Source organism: Phoxinus phoxinus (assembly GCF_949152265.1).
Source record: "Phoxinus phoxinus genome assembly, chromosome: 5".
Classification (NCBI taxonomy): Eukaryota; Metazoa; Chordata; class Actinopteri; order Cypriniformes; family Leuciscidae; genus Phoxinus; species Phoxinus phoxinus.
Genome location: NC_136880.1, coordinates 23,469,765 through 23,490,608, shown reverse-complemented (window position 1 = coordinate 23,490,608; position 20,844 = coordinate 23,469,765). Strand labels below are relative to the sequence as shown.

The following is a 20,844-nucleotide window of genomic DNA, read 5'->3' as shown; positions in this document are numbered from 1 at the left end:
TCATCAGGCATTATAGGAGAAGAATGGAAAAAGGAGGTTGCAAAAACTATTTGATAAAAGGGGCCAAATAATTGTTCCTAATGTGTTTTGGAGAATTTTTATCTCTCCCACTATCAATTATTTTACTTCAATAAAAGGTTAGATTTGTGCAATTTTTAAAAATAAAATATCAAAAGGATTTATTTCATAATGTAATATGTAATATACATTTAATTTCATGTCATTTTATTGTTTAAACAACTGAGTCCTGGTGTCCGCTACAGAGGACATCATAACATATGAATAAAAATTAAATAAAATATATAACATTTTTTTTTTTACAATTTGTTTCTTATGCTCTAAACAATGTGATGACATGAAGAAGAAGAAACTAAATTAAAAAACGTTTTTTTCTGGGTCTCATGAGGATATACAATTGAAGAGATTGGTTTGTTAAATACACACAATAGTGCTGTGGTATACAGTGTTTAATACAATATCTCTTGAGTTTAAACCATAAACGCATGCTGTCCACTCAAGTGGATATCTGAAAATCTCTTTGCCCTAAGAGCAATAAAAACATATAGGGAAAAAATATAAAATATTTAATTATTTATAAATTATAAATAATTCATGCATGAAAGAGTTAAACTGTTTTTAATTTTTATATTTCTTTTTATATTTTAATGTAATATCTTAATTTTAACTTAGTTCTATCATCAGTTACATTTTAACTGAAAGTAAAACATTGTCTGCGGTATCTCTTCAATATATTATATTGCCCTCTAGTGTGTTAGGTTATCAGTCGGGTTATCAGTAATGTGAGTGAGATCAAACAAACGCTTCGAAGTCATCATGGCTACTGGTATTGGGGGATTTCTTCGACGTTTAAGACAAGGCCACGTGAAAGATGAAGAAACTAAACTCGGAGAGGCTCAGGAAGGGGAAACTGTGCGTGCTGAAGGTGCAAGAAGGTAGACAGCTGAGTTATTTAAAAAAATGTTTTTGGCTACTCATTCGCTAATGGCATAGACTGAATGCTTATTTTCCATTTGACATAGGCGGAGAGATCGTAACTCCCCCTCGACGTATTTGCAACCTGAGCCGTGCACAACTTTGTCTGACTGTGAACAGTACGGTAGGGGCAGCAGTGAAAATTACTTCGAGAGGTAAGTTATTCAATATTTTATACATATTCCCCCGGTTTCACAGACAACCCTGTCCCAGATTAAAATGCTTTTTTTTTTTTTTAAAGGGGACCCTTTGCCCTTATGCCCCTTTTTACAATATGTAAGTCTCAGGTCAGGTGTCAAAACCCAGAATTTGTCTGTCATTTATAAGTGGAAGGAAAAACATGCTGTTTTCATATCTTAAAATAAATGAGTTGCTGCTCCCCACCTCTTTCCAGAAGTGGGCAGAGCATACAGCTCGTGCCTCTGATAACTCTGTCAAAAGCTAACATTATCATCTCTATTATCATCTCTATCACGGTCATACTCACATGACATTGCAGTTTTCATCATCATGAAAGTTTATTATCTGCATGCGATTTAATATCAGTCTAAACTTCTTTATTTATGGTTTTCTGAGCGCACACATCCGAAGCACGCGGATGTCAGGCGGCGCATCCCATGAGTATTAAACTAGTACTCTTTTACGGGTTATTGCACTTAAATTATCAAATGCACACAAGGTTATGTCAAAAACACACAACGTTCACATAAACATATGACAAAATATGTATGTGAATGTAAACAGCAAGTTAAGAAATCGCAAGTGTATATTAGATCTGTGTATTAAAGTGGAAGCAGTGTAATATATTGCTGTTAAAATAAATCAAACAAGAGAAAAACAAATAAATATCTTTAGTAGCTTTAATAAAAAATAAATGTCTTACTTGAATGCTGCTGTTAAATGCTCTATCAAGGAGATAAACATGGAGGAGTGTGTGCAGCTCACTCAGGGACCGTCAGCGGTTGTGGGAGAAGCCTCCCACAGTGTCACATCACAAAAGCTAGGCTACAATCTGCAAACGGCTTGTTCGGAGACACTGCTCATGATTTATGGGGATTAAAAAAAGAGGAGTGGGTGGATTTTTACCATTATTGGGTGGTTGTGTACACACACTGCCGACACATTTATGTTCAAACACCATGTAAAAGTGAATTTTGCATAATGGGTCCCCTTCAACTGAAAGTAACTTGCACTGACATATCTTAAAATTTGTCACTGACATTGTTTCTAGTGCACATTTATAAAAACTACTCAAATGTCTTAATTAAACTAAGGCCAAATTCTGGCTTAATCTAAGCCTTGTCTGTGAAACCAGGCCTATAAGTTTAAGATGTATTTTATTGCATGCCATTGTAGTCTTTCATCATACAAAAAGCTGCACTATTCCTTGTCTGTCCAGGTTGCCTTCTGAGATAATCCTGAAGATTTGTTCTTTCCTGGATGCCTCCACTCTGTTCAATATCAGCTTTGTCAACAAGCGGTTTCATGATCTGGCTAACAGCAAGTGAGTTCATGATATTAAGAATTTGAATAAGGAATCATATATATTAACATAGATGTCCAGTGCTCTGTGGTCTGTTTTGTATGCTTCTCAGTTTGAGAAGAAAAAGTGGAGACCCAGAGGAGGCGTGATGACAGAAGCCGTGAGCAGCACAAGTGTGGAAGGGAAACCTGCGGGATACTGGAAGAAGCTGCTACTCAAGGAGATGGCTGGTTACACAGACACTATGTGGAAAACAGAGCTAAGACACATGAACCCGCACACGGGCATGCCAGCTCTAACAGAGCATGTTCTCAGGTAGGAAAATGAGTACTCAGTGCTTGTCTTTGAACAGGGCAGAAAAATGGTCCCAAATGGTTATGCAGGTTTCATTACCTGCATAACATATATTTGATATTACCCAGAACGAAAGTAGACCCCAAAAGTAACTGAGGACTTAAGCGACACCTAAACTGTATTAGTGCCTCAAAATATCAAACCAAGAAGTGGGAAACAAGAAGCACAAAAACACACATTTAGCAAAGCATTTATGAAACAACAAATTGTTATTAAAAATTAAGTAGAGATTGAGTAATAAAAAAAATTCCAATCGGTATTGATGTTTAAAAAACATTTTTTTTTTAATGTTTGTGTGTCCAATAACAGATATAAAAAATATGCAGAATATTTGTAATCGTTCTAATATGATTTATTACAATAATAAATAAGCATTGCTTCAAACATAAAATGTATTATTAAATATTTTAAATATTATTTGAAATAATATTTGTATATGTTCAGGAGGTAGTGGCCAAAAGTGAAGTCATTTACATAATCACGCTTTATTTAAATATTATTTGTAAAAAATGAATAAAAAGATTTTATTTATTTTACGATTTTGTAATCGTATTGCATAGTTGCGCTTGGAGTCATTTGTTTTATTTGTGATAATGCAATAAAACACACCAAGTTGTGCAGACATTATTTTTGGCTAGGCTTTTAATACAAAGAAATTATGAACACATGCAAAAACAAGAGAGAACCAATGAAATATAAATAACTGATTATGTTGTAGTCAGTGTATGCTTTTTTCTGTCAGCTTTTTTTATTCTATGTGTGTATAGTAAAATAAAACTTGTAGCTGCTTTTTTGCCTTTTTGTCTAAATGGTCAGACATTTAATTTCATTGTTTCTCTTAATTTCTTTCCTTTGGAATGCCTCATATAACATAGCAAGGCATATATTATTTAAAAATATATGTCTTGCTATGCTATATTGCTCTTGCTATGATATGAGAGACAAATAAAAGTAAATGCATTTTTAAACCTAAATAGAATAAATCTATTGAAGTAGAAAAGGGTGAATACAAGTCCAAAAAAGTATAGGTTAAAACGATTCTTAGTCTATCTATAAAGTTAAGAGCATTTGTCAAATGTAAGTGGAACGTCCATAGTAAAAACGAGGAACTACATCTTTGGTTGTTTTGTTTTACAGGAGATTACACATTCAGTGGGAGATCACACTCATAAATAAGAATGGACGTGAAAGTGTCTATGAGCATACGCACACTTTCTTTGAAGGTTCATCGGTTACGGTGTACTGGAACCGTGGTGGCTGGCCGTTCATGAGCAGTCTTACTGGCCTGCAGCTTCATGGAATAATGTGTCCAGCTCGACCAGCTTCAGGAGACAAGTAAGGAACACAGCTGAAAAATCTGAAGCATGCATACGCTCATACATTCATACCCTCATCTGACTAATGCCTCTTATGTGTAGGCCAAGATGGCGCTCTCTGATTCACACGACAAGTTTAACTAAAAGTGTACACTGGTCATTCCTTGGTGCTGACGAGCTTGTGAAGTTGCTGCGCTTTAATAATGGGATAATTGTCGGAGTCTGGCGGGTATGTTGATATATTTAGCCAAGTTCAGATAATTTCAATATATTAGGGATGCACAATTCAGTAAAGTATTTCTGTACCATTTTTTTGGAAGTTTATTGTTCGAATATAAACACTATTGTCTACAGTCGTGATCAAAATAGAGTAAATCAGTTTGTGATAGTACTTTGATGCTTCAAATAAAGAATGTACCAATTATGCAAGATTAAGATTGTATTAAGCCTTCATGAGTGAGTCATTGAATCATTCATTCAACTTATTCAAACTGATTTTTTTTTAATAATCGATAAATAAATAAAAATGTAAATAGACATCAACATTTTGTCACAACCTAGTAAATGGCAAGTTATTTTGTGTAGTTGTCCATTCAATATCATGGGAGAATTGAGTTCTCTATGTTAAATCAGAATTGTGCAGCTTTAACTTATTTAATAACACTGTTAAATATAATCCATAGAAAATCTAAAAATGTATGTCCATTATTCACATTGTACCTTTTTATGTTGTGATGCATATATTTACTTTTAGCATTAAAACTAAAAAACTCAAATAAGCCATTTAGACAAAATAGTGTAGTGTATTTGAATATGAGCCACTATCACACATAACATGAAAATAATTATCTATTGGCTGATTGGTGCATCCCTAATATATATTATTCAGATTTTCTTTTAGAAAATAAACTTTACATTGTTATTGCAAACATTATTTAACTTCACGTCTATATGGAAGTTTTATCTATGTTGTTTTTATTTTATGTTCATTGGTGGCGTTTGTAGGGCAATTGGAAAATTGCCTTTGTCATGATCAACCTTCACTTCCACAAACTGATTGAAAGAAGTCTCCTTGGGTCACCATTCTGGTACTGAACTCTTAATGGGCATTAGGGTTATTTAGTTAGCTGCTGACGTTGCTAACGTATAGTCCCTTAACATGTAAAGTTTTTTCATTCACATCAATAGTACCTACATTCCCATGGAGGACACTGCTCTGGACTCTGACCGTGGACGACATGGATACACCCTGCACATTGTGCTTCACAATCCACTTCACCGAATCATGTGTCAGCGCTTTTCCCCACTCTACATCAGCAGAGGTAAATATATCATTCGTTTTTGTAATAAAATTAATACAATTTCAAAAAAGTGTGCTAAAACTGAAAACTTCACTAATTTATTATCAACATTTTGATATTTAAATAAAATGATATAATTTTAATGTTTTATTACCATAATAAATAAATAAATAATCATAATGTTTCACAACTAAAACATAAAATGTATAATTAAATATTATTTTCAATAATGTTTTTTATATATTTCTAAATATTTTAAGTTCACGCCATTTTATGGTCACGCATTTAATTTCATTGTTTCCTTTTCTTACTTTCTTTTGTTTTGGAGTGTCTCATTTAGCCATAGCAAGGCGTATATTGACGAAACCTCATTTTTACTTTCTTTTTTAGCAGTTTGATGTGCTAGAACTCGAAACTTTACTAAACTAATTTATTTTCAACAAATTATTATCAAGGTTTTGATAAATAAATAAGATTAAATGAATGAATGAGTGTTTGCACATTTGTTTGTGTGCTTTACAGTGCCGTATCAAGGGGACTATGTGCAGTTGATCGCCATTGATTTGGCTGATGTGCTTCAGCACAGGCCTGTAGCAAAGATCAGTGTCCCATGGGAAGCAGAGGGATTTCAGGGAGATGTTGAGGTACCTATGATTGATTCCTAATTCTTACACTCAAGACTGTATTTCTCCCTGGAACTGACTGGTTAGTGCTGTCATGCTATTCTTCGGATATTGTCTATAAAGAGATGGGTAGGTATCATGCTGTGTGTTTATAGAGCAAAATGCTAAAGACTTACTGTATGCATTGTAATAGACAAGTGTGCACTGTTGATTATGATGTATTTTGTTTAGATATACTTGTCTTAAACCTTCTTTATCGAAAAGTATTAATGTTTACTTGCTCCACCCGTCTAGCGTTGCTGTATGATGACTTTGACGGTTCTGGATGAGGCTCAGCGTCCCTTCTGGTGTGTGAGTTCTCCTGTTAGGATGTCCAATAAGCTCAGAGTGTTGGACTTAGAACACGCAGGTGAGCAGTTCGGCATCGTGTACGAGGATGTGGAGGGAAAGGTCAGAATGACCTTTGTGTGGATGGAAGACCTGCAGCAGTGCTTTTTGGTGCAGTTAATTACTGCATTCCCAGCAGCAAAAGTGAAAAGGCGCTTCGGGGGAGAATCTTGAAAATGTTGCAATATCTGGTTGGTTTCAATTTAGAAAAGTTGGAATGATTCTGACAGAGTTGTAAATATATAAGATGATTTTGGAATATTTTTATTTTTCTCAACCTTATTTCTCGTTTCTTGTTCATGAAAATGTTGCCTCTGTCAGTTTGTTAATGTTTATGTCTGACATGTTTTGTTGTTGTTGAGTTTCAGAGACTCTTGTTTAGTCTGGAAATGCCAGAGTGCCATTTTTATTTTTAGCAGAAGTTTAAATTTTGTAAAAGTTGTTCATTTTTGGCATCCAATTTTTCATAGTTTCATGAAGTAGAGTAAATTCAGTTAAGACAATAAATAACACAATGGTGTGAACATGTTAGTTACTGTGCAACTAAACTCCAATGTTGAATTTTTATGAGTGATTTATTTCTCAGTAATGTTTTTATGAAGGTCATTCAAGTGCTGGAGTGATGCAGCACTTGAATGACCTTCAGTGTTTCTCAATGTTGAAAGGACATTGAGAAACACTGTTCAAAACAGCTGGTTTTGATTGATATATGGAGGCACAATTTAGAATCAGCTAAAATTCTTCTCCATTATACCAGCCGTTATGAAAACGTCATATATAATAGCTCTTCCTTTACATTAATGTGTAATATCCACACTACAAGCATCACCATAAGAAATTGCAAAAATTAAATGGTAAACAGGTTGCCTTTAGGCGTTGGTCTTTCGACACTGCTTTAAAGCGTCTTCCAGAGCTGCAAGAGCCATCGCAGCATTGGCCTTGTTGCAGTTGTATCCCATGAGTCCAATCCGCATTACCTAGAAATCAGTTCAGCGGATAATTATTCAGCATGTAGTTGAATGTGTTGTCGTGCACTTATGTCTTGTTGACTACCTTTTACTCACCATGCCAACAGAGGGCCCTAGACCTCCTGTAAACTCTATTTGGTGATGCTTCAGGATGTAAGCCAGCAATTCCTTCCAGTTATATCCCTCAGGGATGGCAATGGTGGTTACTGAAGGTAATCTCAAATCCTTTGGAAATGGGAATATAGTTGAACTGCTTTCTCTTTTTGGGTATATTATTTTTCTCAGAATTAGTAAGTGAATGCAACAACAAAAGTTACCTTGTCCTTGATGAACAGCTTCAAGCCCAGGTCTTCCAAGCCTTTCCAAAGATACTCTGCAACTTCTCTATGATGCCTCCACGAGTTCTCAAGACCCTTGAGCAGGCATTTAAGAATTATTAACCCCATGACATCACATACTACTCATCCTTTAAATGTATAAACTGAAATATTTTGTAACCGGTAAACACTACTGTTCAAAAGTTTACAGTAAGATTTTTTAATTTTTTATATCAAGTACATGTTAAACTGATCAAAAGTGACAGCAAAGACATTTATAATATTACAAAAGATTTATATTTCTATTTATCAAATAATAATGATAATAAATGTTTCTTGAGCAGCAAATCAGCATATTAGAATGATTTCTGAACTGGATCATGTGACACTGATGACGAGTAATGATGCTGAAAATTCAGCTTTGACATCACAGGAATATATATTTTTTAAATAAATAAATGATGTAATGATGCTGAAAATTATTTTAATTTGTAATAATATATCATAGTATTTCTGTTTTTACAGTATTTTTGATCAAATAAATGTAGCCTTGGTGAGCATTAGAAAACAAAAAGGAAATCTTACTGACCCAAACTTTTGAATGGCAGTGCATGTAATATCATAGATTCATAAATCTAAACACCCAGCCTCACATAGTTTAGAAAACAAGCATTTAATTAGTATGTCCAGCTAGGTGTTATGTATCTAGCCCCTACCGTTTCAGAAAGGATGGCTAGACTTTCTCTCAGGGCAAAGAACCCAGACACAGGTCCTGTGTGATGATATCTGAAACATAGTTCAGTTAGTTTTACGCAATCCTTCACTCAATCCACTATTGGGTCTTGCAAGAGAAACTGTTTGTGTTTACCATACTTACATTCTGTCTGGCTTGCCATCATTGCCCCAGTAATTGGATAAGTAGGTCATATCAAGGAGGTAGGATACTGGCTTTGTTTTCCTGTTGAACATCTTGTGGCTATATCACATTTGAAGGGAAATAAATAGCATTAGTTGATTCCACTAATTGTTAAACCGATTCTATGTGTGCAAAAACATACTCGTATATATATTCACAAGTCTCTCCTCACCATGCTCTTTCGCTAAATGAAATTGGTGCTGTGCCGGGTGGAGCATTCAAGGCCTTTTGGGATCCAGTATACAGAATATCAATATCTACAAAGAAAAAGAGGATTCATTATGTAGGACACACATGGTTGAATTTAATCCACAGGCTTTTACGTAGAGATTTTAAATGTGCACATGATCAAATGGTCTTCCACTCACTTTGATGGTCCATTAAAAGTGGTGCAGCTCCCAATGATGCCACTGAATCCACTAAGAGCAAACAGTTGTATCTGTATAAAACAAAACCACGCAAGAGCACATCAGTGGACAATACAGATATTTAACACAAAACTACTTAATCGTGTTTTTAATTAACCTTTTATTTTCCCTTTACATTATTTTAACCTTCCTCGGACCTCTTTTACTCCCAGTAGCCAGATGTTTATGTTTATGTTGTTTTACTCTCCTGACAGTTGATTTGTGAATATCTACAGTGTAGCCTACACCAATCATAAACTCTTCAGAACAGACCTCAAACACAATCATTAACGTTTTTAGAAAAATAGTACAATAGAAGTCAGACATTAAGCTAAATGATTGTTGAATAGACTTACTTGTGACACATTTCACCAACGCCATCCATTGGGTGCGCCAGACCAGCTGATGACTCTCCATGTGCGAGAAAGAAGAGAACAGGCTTATGTTTAGCCAGAGCCTGTAAAATGACAAATGTTAGTTACAGAGAAGTGATTTGCTTTGCTAGTCATACAACATACATTGGCCATAATAGAAACAATGTGCAATGGAAACTTGTCTTAAAGTGCCCCTATTGTGCTATTTTAAAGTTTCCTAATGTTGTTTTGGAGTCTCATACAACAGGTTTACAGGCATCAAAGCTTTAAAAAAAAAAGAAAAGGTTCATTTTCTCATAATATACATTTGCACATCACCACATTTTCAATGATTCTCAAACGACTCGTCAGATGAATCAATCTCTCTAAATCCCTCCTTTCCGCGAGCTACTCTGCTCTGATTGGCCAGACGGCTCAGTCTGTTGTGATTGGTTTACCGCGTACAGTGCAGTGCGCGTGTCGAAAACAAAAAAAGCCATTGCCAAAACAACTTCAGTTCTGCTTGTCCTGAGGCTTCTTACACTGTAAACTAAACTATGTAACGAACAATGACGTCGATTTTACCCTATCAATCCAAGCGCGAGTCCGATGATGATGAAACACTGGAAAAGCTAGTTATTCAACCCGAACCTCCATCTTGACCAGGGCAGGACGTTTCTCGATGATACACTAACTCAGTTTGAGGTAACTTACATTATGTTGCAACTGTAATTCCTCACCATCAGCATTAACAAGTGCATGTCCATCAACAAACTGATTATTTTACTTGTAGGCCAACTTATTTATTTACAGAGAATGGTTCTAATATATTGCGCTGAACAAGTGGAAACTGTATCAATAACTGCATGTATACACTGTATACATTAGCCGAGCTCTAGCGTGAATGACTGATGTAACGTTAACATAAACGTTGGTAAAACAAATATTGCTTCAGTCCATGCTTAATCTTTCCTCAAAGTAGAGAACGACAGACAATCTGCATTAATAGACAGGTAATAGTGGCAACAGCTGATTAGCAGAAGTATTTCAGTTAGACAGTAATAATGTAAGTTAACAGTTAGCAGGAGACCAAGACCAACACAATATAAAACTCAAAACAAGTATTTTGAACACCATTTTTCAAGAGCAAGTGGTGTGCGAATCCTGCATCGATCTCCGAGATTTGAGAAGCAGTCGTCAGTCAAATAAAGGGAACACAGCAAAAGTTTAAGATTATACTGCTGTGGTATCGTGGTAAAGATGAATTTTAACCACTGATTCTTCACATGCTCGTCCTTGGGCAGTGAAAAAAAACTGGCTTTAGCGTCACATTGTACAGCACAGCGTCTCCTCGACATGATGCTGTCCAGTATCCACAGGCATCAGCTGCAGTGTTTACTGTTTAAGGTTCAAGTTTTCCCTGGTGTCTGCGCGCAATAAGTGGGCGGGCAATATACTAATGTTTCGTCTTCTTGACGTCACAATGAAACTGCTTATGACTCATTTGAAAAACGAGAATTAATTTCATTGACTCAAGACAAGAGTCGACTCTTACGTTTGAAAGACAATAACTTTATATACGGTGCACTTTCAGATTTAAGACTTTGCAGGATGTTTTCATTCACTTAGGGCTATGTTACACATGTGACATGAAAGGTAATTTAAAAAAATCCATAAAAGGGGCACTTTAACATAATTTATGTATGAAGTAAACATTTAACCTGTTCAATTTCTGCATTTGTAAAATGTCCTCCAGGTGTTTTTACCAAGGTGTGAACCTTTGCACCTATGGAAAGAAAGATGTTTAAAGTGTGCTCTCGTCAACAGATAAAGAACCAAACAATGGGATGACATTATTATTAGATTCATACCCATCCGCTCAGCGATTTCTGCGACTCGTTCTCCCCAGATTCCATTGATTGCAACGAGAACACTTTCTCCAGGCTCCACAATGTTGAACACTGCACATTCCATCGCAGTGTGGCCAGAGCCACTCATGGCCAGAGTCATGTTGTTACTGGTCTGAAAAGCATACTGGATTCCTTTCTTGATATCATTCATAATCTATGACAAAATGTGTGCATTGACTGTTAGAATCTTCAAAACAATAGTTCCAATTCAATAGTTTCCATAAAAGGCAGCTCAGATCTATGAATCAATTATTAAAAATATATTAAAATGACTTGACTAGATTTTTGTTTTTGTTTTGAAAAATCCAAACAAAAGTAAAACATATAGGTGGTGAAGCAGTCCAAAGATTCTGCCCAGAAGTCTCGTTTAAAGGCTGATATTCTAAAAGAAATGTTGGCACAAGTTTGGCATGTTTTCTTTATGATTATTTCTTAAATGCTTCATTTCTTTTTTTTGTTTTAAAATATTATATAATTTATATAATAAAGTATTTAAAATATTTTGTTTGTAAAATATAATTTAGCCTAATATTTCAATTATATTAAGCATCACATTTTTTAAAATAAAATGACGTTTTGAATATGAATATTTTAAGATATTTTTTTTACCTTGAAAAATATGTTTTTAATACGTTTTTGAAAATAATGCTTAAGTTGTTTTTATAGTCATGAAATAATTTAAAACATAAATTATTAGTTTTAGGCTAATGGTATTAATGGTTTTTAAAAATATGAAACCAACATGATTACAAAAACTACATTTCTAAGAACTTTGAACGAGCGTTTTAAACCTAGACTTTCTTATTTGCCATCGACCCATATCAAAGTTATAAAATGTGGTGGTGCAAAAACGCAGCGTAAAAATTACCTCAAACATTTCCGAGTGCATATGACCTATTATAGGTCTCCCCCCTGCCGCTAAAACACGAGGCGGCACATTGGAGGGTCCTGGTCCAAACAGGTACCGGAATGGAGCCTCGAGCGGCCGGAGCATGCACGCCGGTGGAGGGATGGTCACGGAGGACATCCCGCGATGGACGTTGTGTTTGGTGGACGACCGCGCGCATTCTAAAGGCACCTTCTTCGCCAAACGCGCGCATCTGGATAGGACAGTCCTTGGCATCATGTTTCTTCTCTCTGTAGTTCAAAACTTTGCGTTCGTTCATTTTAAACAAACGGGTCTCTGACCCCTGGAACACAGAGCAACATGCGTCATGTTTTTGGCACAAAATCCCCCCGCCCTTCATCTTCCAAACAAGGTATAACGGTTCAGAGGAAGATATGAGGGATGTTCTGAACAGCATGACAAAATAGAACAGGGTGGTAGTAGTAGCACAATGATCGAGAAGCTGTCCTGTGTTATTATCAACCTGTGTGTTTTTTTCGTTTTTTTCGTCCTTTGATTCCATATTTTAACCTCACTGAGCAGAGCACAGGTGTTTATCTGAACTTTTTCACAAAGTTAAACTGCCCTGTACTAAGAGGATTAAAATGTTTTGGTCGACAGGGATTTAAATGCAGTATTTCACATTTTGAATGGATATCTATAGCCTATATTTATTATATTTAAATATAGTTTGATGCTGGTTTAGTTAGTTTAAAACTTCTATACCCTAGGTAAAGAGAAATATGTTGAAGTAATAATTTTGCATAAATGTTTTATCAAACAGACAAAAGTGAGTTTTTGTTTACATCCGTTACAAGGTGCTCTTGTTAACCAGCTCAGTATGTCGATTGGTTGTTGTAAACAAACACAAATGAACAACATTGATACTTACAACTCGCCTCATTTGTCTCTCACTTGGCCTGTGCACATTGCATTAGATTTTCAGAGCATGTTATGTATGGCTGGTGCACATATAATTCGAATATTTCTGTTTACAAACTTTAAGAAATTTTGTTATTTTGATTCTCAATTTTTAATGTGGTTTTATTTCAGTGTTTAAAAGAACAAATGTCTATGGTAAGTACAGTGAAGGGCAACTTGTGCGATTTAGAAAGTTCACATCAGCTGAACATTATTAAGACTTAGTATACTACTATAATTTCTATAATGTAATGTATCTAGTAACTAAAATCAAATTGTATTATTTTAATTATGTAATGATTATGTGACTTTAAGTATTTAATATTCAGCTATATTTAATTTGATCATTTTTGTATAAATGAATTAGCAAAGTGTTTACATGAATAGATTGTTCTGTTCCCATTCAGCACTAAAATGCTTACTCTGTACAAAACGACCTGATCAGAACAGTGATTCTCCACAAACACACCAGTCTTGTGTCATAGGAAGCAGAGGCTGATGTCAGAGCAGGGACTTTGACCAGAGCACTGGTCCCCATCACTTATCCTGCAGTAAATAATTAGTCTGCACAGTAAATAAGTGGAAACGCAATGTTTACCCTTGTGTGCCCTTTGCACTGTGGTGGGGCTCGACAACACCCACTTCACAAGCCAGAGAGATGCAAGCCATGCTTTTGTGAAAGACAAGACATGTATGCAATGCATATTGACTAATGGAGACTTGGTTGACCTTCAAATGCTAATTCAAAAATTGAGCATATATTTAAATTGACATCCACTTGTGTAATGTAGTGAGCAGAATGATGTTAGCTGCCCAGTAGATGGGGCTGTTCTGCTAAAACTATTTTAGTCCATTGAAGTTATTACATTTTTTATTTGACTTTACAATATATTGATCTTCAAAAAAAAGTTTTTTCTTGCTTATGCATCAGAGTAAAAAAGTTGATAATTGTGTCTCTATATTTCACAATGTTATTTTTTTATTATACTTTTTATGTTTTACATTGAATATTTAACAAGGTTTCAGAAACAGTGTACATGTCCTGGGAGAACTTTCCTTATACGCCCCACCCACTTTTCCCCAAAATAACCACCAGATAAAGTCAAGATATATATTTGTTGTTGCTATGATATGGACTAAGTTGACAAGAGTGATTTAGAAGTCATCAATGTGAAGCATACACTGAGAGAAAACGGATTTCACGTTAAGTGATATAATTTTCAGAAAGAAAATTATTGCTTGTAGTTTTGCAGAACATCAGTTATATATTATATGAGAATAGTAAGGCCTGTAGTTAGGGAGTACATAATTATTTAGGGAAAATCTGATTATATTTTTAGGATGACAATTTTTTCCTAACCTAATCTGTGGCATAAAACACCCCCAACTTGTGGGAAAACGACCCAGGGAGCATCGCTTCCCATAATCACTGTAGTTACCATGGTCTGAATATCACATCATTTGCTTTTCCGTGGTTGAATAAAAATATTTGGACTTTATATTTAAAAATTACCTCAAGGTAGCATCAGATAGCTAGTTAGCATCAGCTAACAATATTTTTCAAATAGGCTGATTTTCAGCATGCAAATATTCATATTTATCTATTGTTATTTTGGCTGCATTCTTCATGTTAAGCTAAAACTGCGTGTACTCTGATTTAGCTGTAAATGTATAAAGCAAATTGCTTTTTTCAGAATGGGACATTTTTGTGGGGCAAAACGCCCCTTGGTACAAATTAAATTTTTGTTAAAAATCTATAATAACATGAAAACTCTGGACATTTTTCACACGTGGTTTATAATGTATGCATTGTCACTGAAAACTAGGAAAACTATTCAAGACACATTTAACTTTTGTTTTTAGAGAAAAAAAATGACATGCTTAAGGAGGGTTTCCCCCCACTACCAAACACCATTGAAAATGGTTCAGTCTATATTACTTTGTACAGCTATCAAAGTAGTTTACATTTTTGACAAAAAAAAAAATGTATGTACACACTGAACCAAAACTTTTGTATATAAGATTTTTTTTGTTTTCGAGAGAAGTCAATCATTTATGACAACATATGCTTTTACATTGCTTTAACTCATCAAAATAGTTCAGCAATTTGTAACTTTTTTTTTTTTAATGTCATACAAGATTCAACTTTTTTAAAGTCAGTTTAATGTAATTTAAATTGAAATTACATACTTAAAATTTTAAGGCAGCGACTTGTTTGAAAGTTTTCACCAATTAAGGTGTTTATTTGATCAAAAATATACAATTATGTGATATTAACGATTTAACTGTAACTTGGTATAATACTTGAGCTGTTTTCAATTTTAACTTATTATAAAATATAATTTATTCCTGTGATGGCAAAGCTGAATCTTCAGCAGGCCTTACTTCAGTTTTTTCTTATTACTTCAAACATATCTTATTATTATCGATGTTGAAAATAGTTGTGCTGCTGCAGTCTTCAGTGTCACATGATCCTCCAGAAATCATTCTAATATGCTGACTTGGCATTCAAGAAACATTACTTAATATTATCAATGTTGAAAGCAGTTGTGCTGCTTAATATTTCAGGATTATTTAGTGATTGAAAGTTCAAAAAGCTTTATTTGGAATATCAATCTTTTGTTCCAAATAAATGTCTTTACCATCACTTTTGATCTATTTAACGCCATCCTTGCTGAAAAGAAAATGTATTTCTTTAAAAAAAATATTACCCCAATTTTTTACTATTATTATTATTTTAAATAATTCAGATCCCCTTTTTTTAAGTGAACCCAACTTGTTTGTCTCCTTGCATAAGCTTAGCTGGCACCCTCTACCCTTCATAATGAGTTCATTGAGAGGGATGTGCTGTGCAGGCTGAGACACAGACTCTGCTGGCTACGCTTGGAATTTAAAATGAGCTCTTTGTGCTTTTAACCCTGTGGTTTATATTCGAGGACACGGAAGCAAATCCATGACCGTGGTCTTTTTTAACAGCGTCCTGTGATGCTGTTATCACACCCTTCCTTTCTGTCTGTGGCTCTCAGCCTCCCATTCTCTCTTTCACTCCCTCCCTCCCTCTCTCTCTCTCCCTCCCTCCCTCTCTCTCCCTCCCTCCCTCTCTCTCCCTCCCTTCCTCTCTCTCCCTGTGCTGCATCAATGCCGCTAGCTCCCACACTGATGATGTCATCAGCGACTCACGGCTGATCAGCATCCTTGGCTCCACCATAAGAGCCATTTTGTGTTAGTCTGAAGAAACACTCTCTCTCAACACATCCTCACATCCATTAACCCCTCCCTCTGCTTGGCTCTTCTTGATGCACCACTGCGTACCAGGCCCTGCAAAACCAGTCTCCCTCAGTCGGATGGTCTTGCCAGGGGGGGCTCCACCTGCATTGATGTCGCTGAACTAGGGAGAGGCTGAGAGCCTATAGGAAAAAAATAAAACAACTGGGTGAGGAAGAAGACGGCAGATGGAAGCAGACTTGATGGAATAACTCGCTGCTGTCCGCAATCTCAACAGGATATTGCCATCAGGAATCAGTTAAGTGAGGTCTTGATTATTGTTTGTTAAGGCCTATTTTATAACCAGTGTGCATGTCTCTAATGAGAATAAGGAGGGTGGTGCACTATTCCACTCTTGTTTTGTCCGGAAAGCCCCACAGAGGCTGGTGGAATACAAAACAGTCAGCAAAAAAATGAAAAAGATCTGGAGATAGATGTTTATAAAAGGAAAACTATCTTCACAGAATAGATCAAATTTGATCTTGTACTATAATGATACTATTATAGCACATCAATTGTTTTATTATTATTGGATATCAAAGGACATTTTTGTCAGTCTTATTTACATGTATTGACAGCTCTGAGTTTGGCCACAGTGCTGAAGGATGCTGTTTATGTTGGAAGGGTGAGGCCATGTCATGAAATCTGGGCCTTTTTCGTCATTTAGATGTTTTCAATTTCAAAGTCCGGTCAGATTGAACTGATAATTACTGAGTGAAATGCCTTATGAATAACGATGTAGGCTGCCGTATTATTTATTGTATAGTATTATTTTGAGGTGCGTTAGTTAGGGGTATTTAAAGTAGCCTACGCACCAATATTTGTGGAGGAGGAAACGATTTACTTATTTAATATCGGACATTCGAAATTCGATATGTTTGGACTCAAGATTCTGAGAAAATAGTGCCACAGACTTTAACACCCCAAGTCTAACGTTACCTCGACGCGACACCCTCGAGCGCTCCTATTGTTGTAGCCTACAATGCAAACTATTGATGTCGATTATAATAGTGTAATATAGTTTCATTGATTATAACGTTGGGAGCGTTTTTATTTGTCGCGTCCTTAGCAGTGTATGGGGTGTTACTGCCGCATCACAGCATCTACGCAGAGGCTGCTGCTCTAAATATAAACAGATGAAATATTATAACCTTGTTTATGATATCTGCTTGTCCTCCGTGATTTGCTTAATGGCCGTTGAAACGGATTCATTGCGTTTGTTTTGCCGGGTGGACTGAAGGAAGCTGACGCAAATGCCCGTCCATCACTGATTCATGACTGTATTGGCTGACGGTCAGGGCAGCCATTTTCAGTAGACTCTGCGAGGACTGTGTGTGCGCGAATAACATTTTCTCAATGCGCCGTAATGTGTACAAACATAACTGTGATTTTCCACTCGAAGGATGGAACCCAGCCCAGTCTTTTTCTGGATATGAGAACAGTCAATGGACAAATCTTGTTCAAATTTAGACTACAGCTTGTTTTTAGTTGGCTACATTGTATTTTTTAATATTTCACTTATTTTTGACAACGGGTAGGTACAGCTATATATCCCACTTGAAGTTGTTGCCAATAAAACAAAAAAAGAATCAACTGTTTATGAACAGGATAATTTTCCGTATTAAATGTTGAAATATAGCCCACATTTGGTTCTTTATTAGTAAAGAATGAACAGTTTTTCTAATCCATCACTGATTTAAACCATGATTTGTAACCTAATATATTTTGTAGTACGAAATAATTTAAGCTACATAACTTTGACCCACTTCCTTTTCTTTTTCCCCTTTAATGGATTAAGATATACAATTGGGCAGTTATCATGATGAGTTATTATGTGAGATGTCATAGTCTCTTAAGAGTTGTTAAAATGAAATGTCACTAACCCAGGGTATGATTTACAGCATGTAGGCATTGTAACATGTGAACAACAGGTTAGTTATTTTGTAAGGCAAATGTGCCCATATGAATCCTAAACCTGTTTGTAAGCCTGTTGTGCTATAAAGCTAGTTGTAGAGGTTATGAATTCACATAGCCAGGCTATCAAGTGTACAGTAATCTGCTGAATGTGATAGTCCTGATGAGTCATGGTCTGGATCTCAGAGAGCTCGATCCATTACCTAAATTAGTTTATCAATAGCGTAACTTAGCCAGTACAATATCCTGAACAGATTCATGGGATTTTTCTTTAATTATATATTGTCTTTATTATTTCTAAGTGAATTGCTGAGGTACTAAATCTAAAGTGTAGGCTTTAACACATTTCCTGCCTCGTTTTGCATCTATACTGTAGTAGGCCTACTCTTTATTCTATAGTGAAGTAAGTTTCATATAAAGAATAGAAATGTTCATAATTCATACCCCTTTTATATATATATATATAAATATATGATTGCAACACATAGCATGTCAGTGTTTCTCTCTACAGGTGGCAGGTGGCCTCTGATTCCTGGCAGGGCTTCGTCCAATCAGATCCTGTGCAGTAGCAAAGCCCCAGCACTCAGACACCATGGCATGTGCCTCGGTGAAAGTAGCTGTGAGGGTCCGACCCTTCAATTCACGAGAGATTGGAAAAGATAGCAAGTGTATCATCCAGATGTCAGGCAACACCACCAGTGAGTGCTCTTTCTAAACATCTGTTTTCACTTGCTGTCAATGATAATTTGAACTAATTTAAGTAAGAGATGCATGCCATTGTGCTCACTATGCTGTAGTAATAATTTATGATTGTAATGAAATATTTATTCTGATGGTCTCTCATCAGCACCCCCATGAGAGAAAATATTGCATCTCTAGGCTTACGGGGTTGAAAATGTCAAAGGGGTCATGCTTTTGGTTTTGGTAAAGGTTAGCTTTAATTGATTGGGTGTGCTGTCACCACCTGATTACATTTGTTGACTATTTGTTTCATAGTAACAAAAATATATATTTTTTTGGTATTTAGTTTAGAATGTTAGCAATTTATATGTAATATTCTTGCATTAATCCATGAAAACAAAAATATGAGGGAAAACATCACATTTTCACTTAGAGATGGAGACTGGTTCATCTTATGTAGTTTGATGCGGAGAGTGGCACAATAACACTAATTATTTATCACTATGATGAAACAAAGCAAGATAATATTGCCAAAATGATTAAAAAAAATTGAAATATTTTGAATGGAAAATACTATTTCATGGACTGTAAGAAATATGGTAGAAACTTTATTTTGATGATCCCTTTTGAATGCTTCTTGACTATAGTCTATAACTAATTTTGCAACTACATATCAACTAACTCTCATTAGAGTATTAGTAGACCTACTGCTAATATTTGCTAATTCTTTATGATGATGGTCCTGCAACAGACATTCTACTGACTAAAAGTAACTTTGCAACTACATGTCAACTTATGACTCTAACACATAATGAGAGTTAGTAGACATGTAGGTGCAATGTTACTTATAGTCAACAGAATATGTTAAAGGGACCATCAAAATAAACTGAAACCAGAAATATTCATCTCTGTTTCATTTTCTTAACTCATGGAGCAAAAAGCTTTGTATCCTTGCTGTACATGTTCATAAACATTGTCCATTTCAGGCCAATATGTGGCATTTCAAGCCCCCATTTCTAGAGCAGCTCCAAAAACTGTAAAGCGTCCTTTTGTAAGCCTGAAGCGTGAGTGGGAAAACAGAGTCAGCTGATGCAGAGTGTGAGGTCAGACACACTGCACGGCTTTGTGCTAGTGAGAGGACGCAGGGAGGTTCATGACCTCATTCCCGGAACCCAAGGGATGGCATGATTCACGCTTCCTTAGACTCATCTGTCTTGAAACATGCCTATTATGCATATAGCCTGGTATATTACCAGTATGCTGTTATGATGACTACATTGAGATATTAAATGATTGTTTATATTTTTTTCATTTTTGTAAATGGCTTTTGTGTATAAATAAACAGACAGTCAGGTCTTAATTTATATAAATGGCATATTATTTGTAGTTAAATATAAATTATTTGTTTATTTGGAGTGTACTTTACTGTTCAAAAATTTGGGGTTGGTTAGTGTTTTTATATACGTTTTAATATTAAGGAAAGAAGTCTGTTATACTCACTCTCTATTTATTTGATCAAAAATACAGTAAAAATAGTAATAATGTGAAATGTTATTACAATTTAAAATAGCCTAACAGTTTTTCTATTTTATTAAAAAAATTATAATTATTCCTTTGATGTCAAAGCTGAATTTTCAGCATTATTACTCAGTGTCACATGGTCCTTCAGAAATCATTCTAATATGCTGATTTGCTGCTCAAGAAACATTTCTTAATATTTCCAATGTTGAAAACAGTTGTGCTGCGTAATATTTTTGTGGAAACAATTTTTTTTCTTTTCATGAACAATATTTTATGAATAAAGAGTTTAAAGGAACAGCATTTAACAAAAATCTTTTGAAACATAAATG

At 35.3% G+C, this 20,844-nt stretch overlaps 3 protein-coding genes across 13 annotated transcripts in view; 2 read left to right on the top strand and 1 right to left on the bottom strand.

Moving 5' to 3' along the window:
* Window positions 1-735: 735 nt before the first annotated feature.
* On the top strand, window positions 736-6,854 carry LOC306999377 (F-box only protein 15). Its single transcript, XM_079613989.1, has 10 exons — window positions 736-953; window positions 1,041-1,148; window positions 2,393-2,497; window positions 2,558-2,791; window positions 3,968-4,165; window positions 4,249-4,375; window positions 5,152-5,234; window positions 5,335-5,468; window positions 5,970-6,091; window positions 6,365-6,854. The coding sequence occupies exons 1-10, from the start codon at window positions 835-837 to the stop codon at window positions 6,629-6,631; spliced, it is 1,497 nt and encodes a 498-aa protein (XP_079470115.1). The 5' UTR covers window positions 736-834; the 3' UTR covers window positions 6,632-6,854.
* agxtb (alanine--glyoxylate and serine--pyruvate aminotransferase b) lies at window positions 6,839-12,488 on the bottom strand. Its single transcript, XM_079613990.1, has 11 exons — window positions 12,197-12,488; window positions 11,290-11,482; window positions 11,140-11,204; window positions 9,422-9,522; window positions 9,027-9,097; window positions 8,831-8,915; window positions 8,620-8,718; window positions 8,459-8,528; window positions 7,743-7,838; window positions 7,522-7,650; window positions 6,839-7,434 (listed from the first exon to the last, which is right to left on the bottom strand). The coding sequence occupies exons 1-11, from the start codon at window positions 12,452-12,454 to the stop codon at window positions 7,327-7,329; spliced, it is 1,275 nt and encodes a 424-aa protein (XP_079470116.1). The 5' UTR covers window positions 12,455-12,488; the 3' UTR covers window positions 6,839-7,326.
* Window positions 12,489-16,290: 3,802 nt separating this feature from the next.
* kif1ab (kinesin family member 1Ab) overlaps window positions 16,291-20,844 on the top strand; it is a 30,895-nt gene continuing 26,341 nt past the window's right edge. For all 11 annotated transcript variants that reach the window (XM_079613978.1, XM_079613979.1, XM_079613987.1 and 8 more), the window contains exons 1-2: window positions 16,291-16,657; window positions 18,825-19,011. In XM_079613978.1, the coding sequence (XP_079470104.1) occupies window positions 18,906-19,011 (106 nt within the window). In that variant the 5' untranslated portion in view covers window positions 16,291-16,657; window positions 18,825-18,905. The remainder of the gene's footprint in view (window positions 16,658-18,824; window positions 19,012-20,844) is intronic.

What these genes read in the sequence shown, in the direction of transcription:
- LOC306999377 (XM_079613989.1), top strand. Translation starts at nt 835, where the DNA reads ATGGCTACTGGTATTGGGGGATTTCTTCGACGTTTAAGACAAGGCCAC. An exon ending in CATGATCTGGCTAACAGCAA is followed by an intron (nt 2,498 to 2,557) that starts GTGAGTTCATGA and finishes ATAGATGTCCAG; the next exon opens with TGCTCTGTGGTCTGTTTTGT. An exon ending in CTAACAGAGCATGTTCTCAG is followed by an intron (nt 2,792 to 3,967) that starts GTAGGAAAATGA and finishes TTTGTTTTACAG; the next exon opens with GAGATTACACATTCAGTGGG.
- agxtb (XM_079613990.1), bottom strand. Translation starts at nt 12,454, where the DNA reads ATGATGCCAAGGACTGTCCTATCCAGATGCGCGCGTTTGGCGAAGAAG. An exon ending in GATGGCAAGCCAGACAGAAT is followed by an intron (nt 8,529 to 8,619) that starts GTAAGTATGGTA and finishes ACTATGTTTCAG; the next exon opens with ATATCATCACACAGGACCTG. An exon ending in TAGCCATCCTTTCTGAAACG is followed by an intron (nt 7,839 to 8,458) that starts GTAGGGGCTAGA and finishes TGCCTGCTCAAG; the next exon opens with GGTCTTGAGAACTCGTGGAG.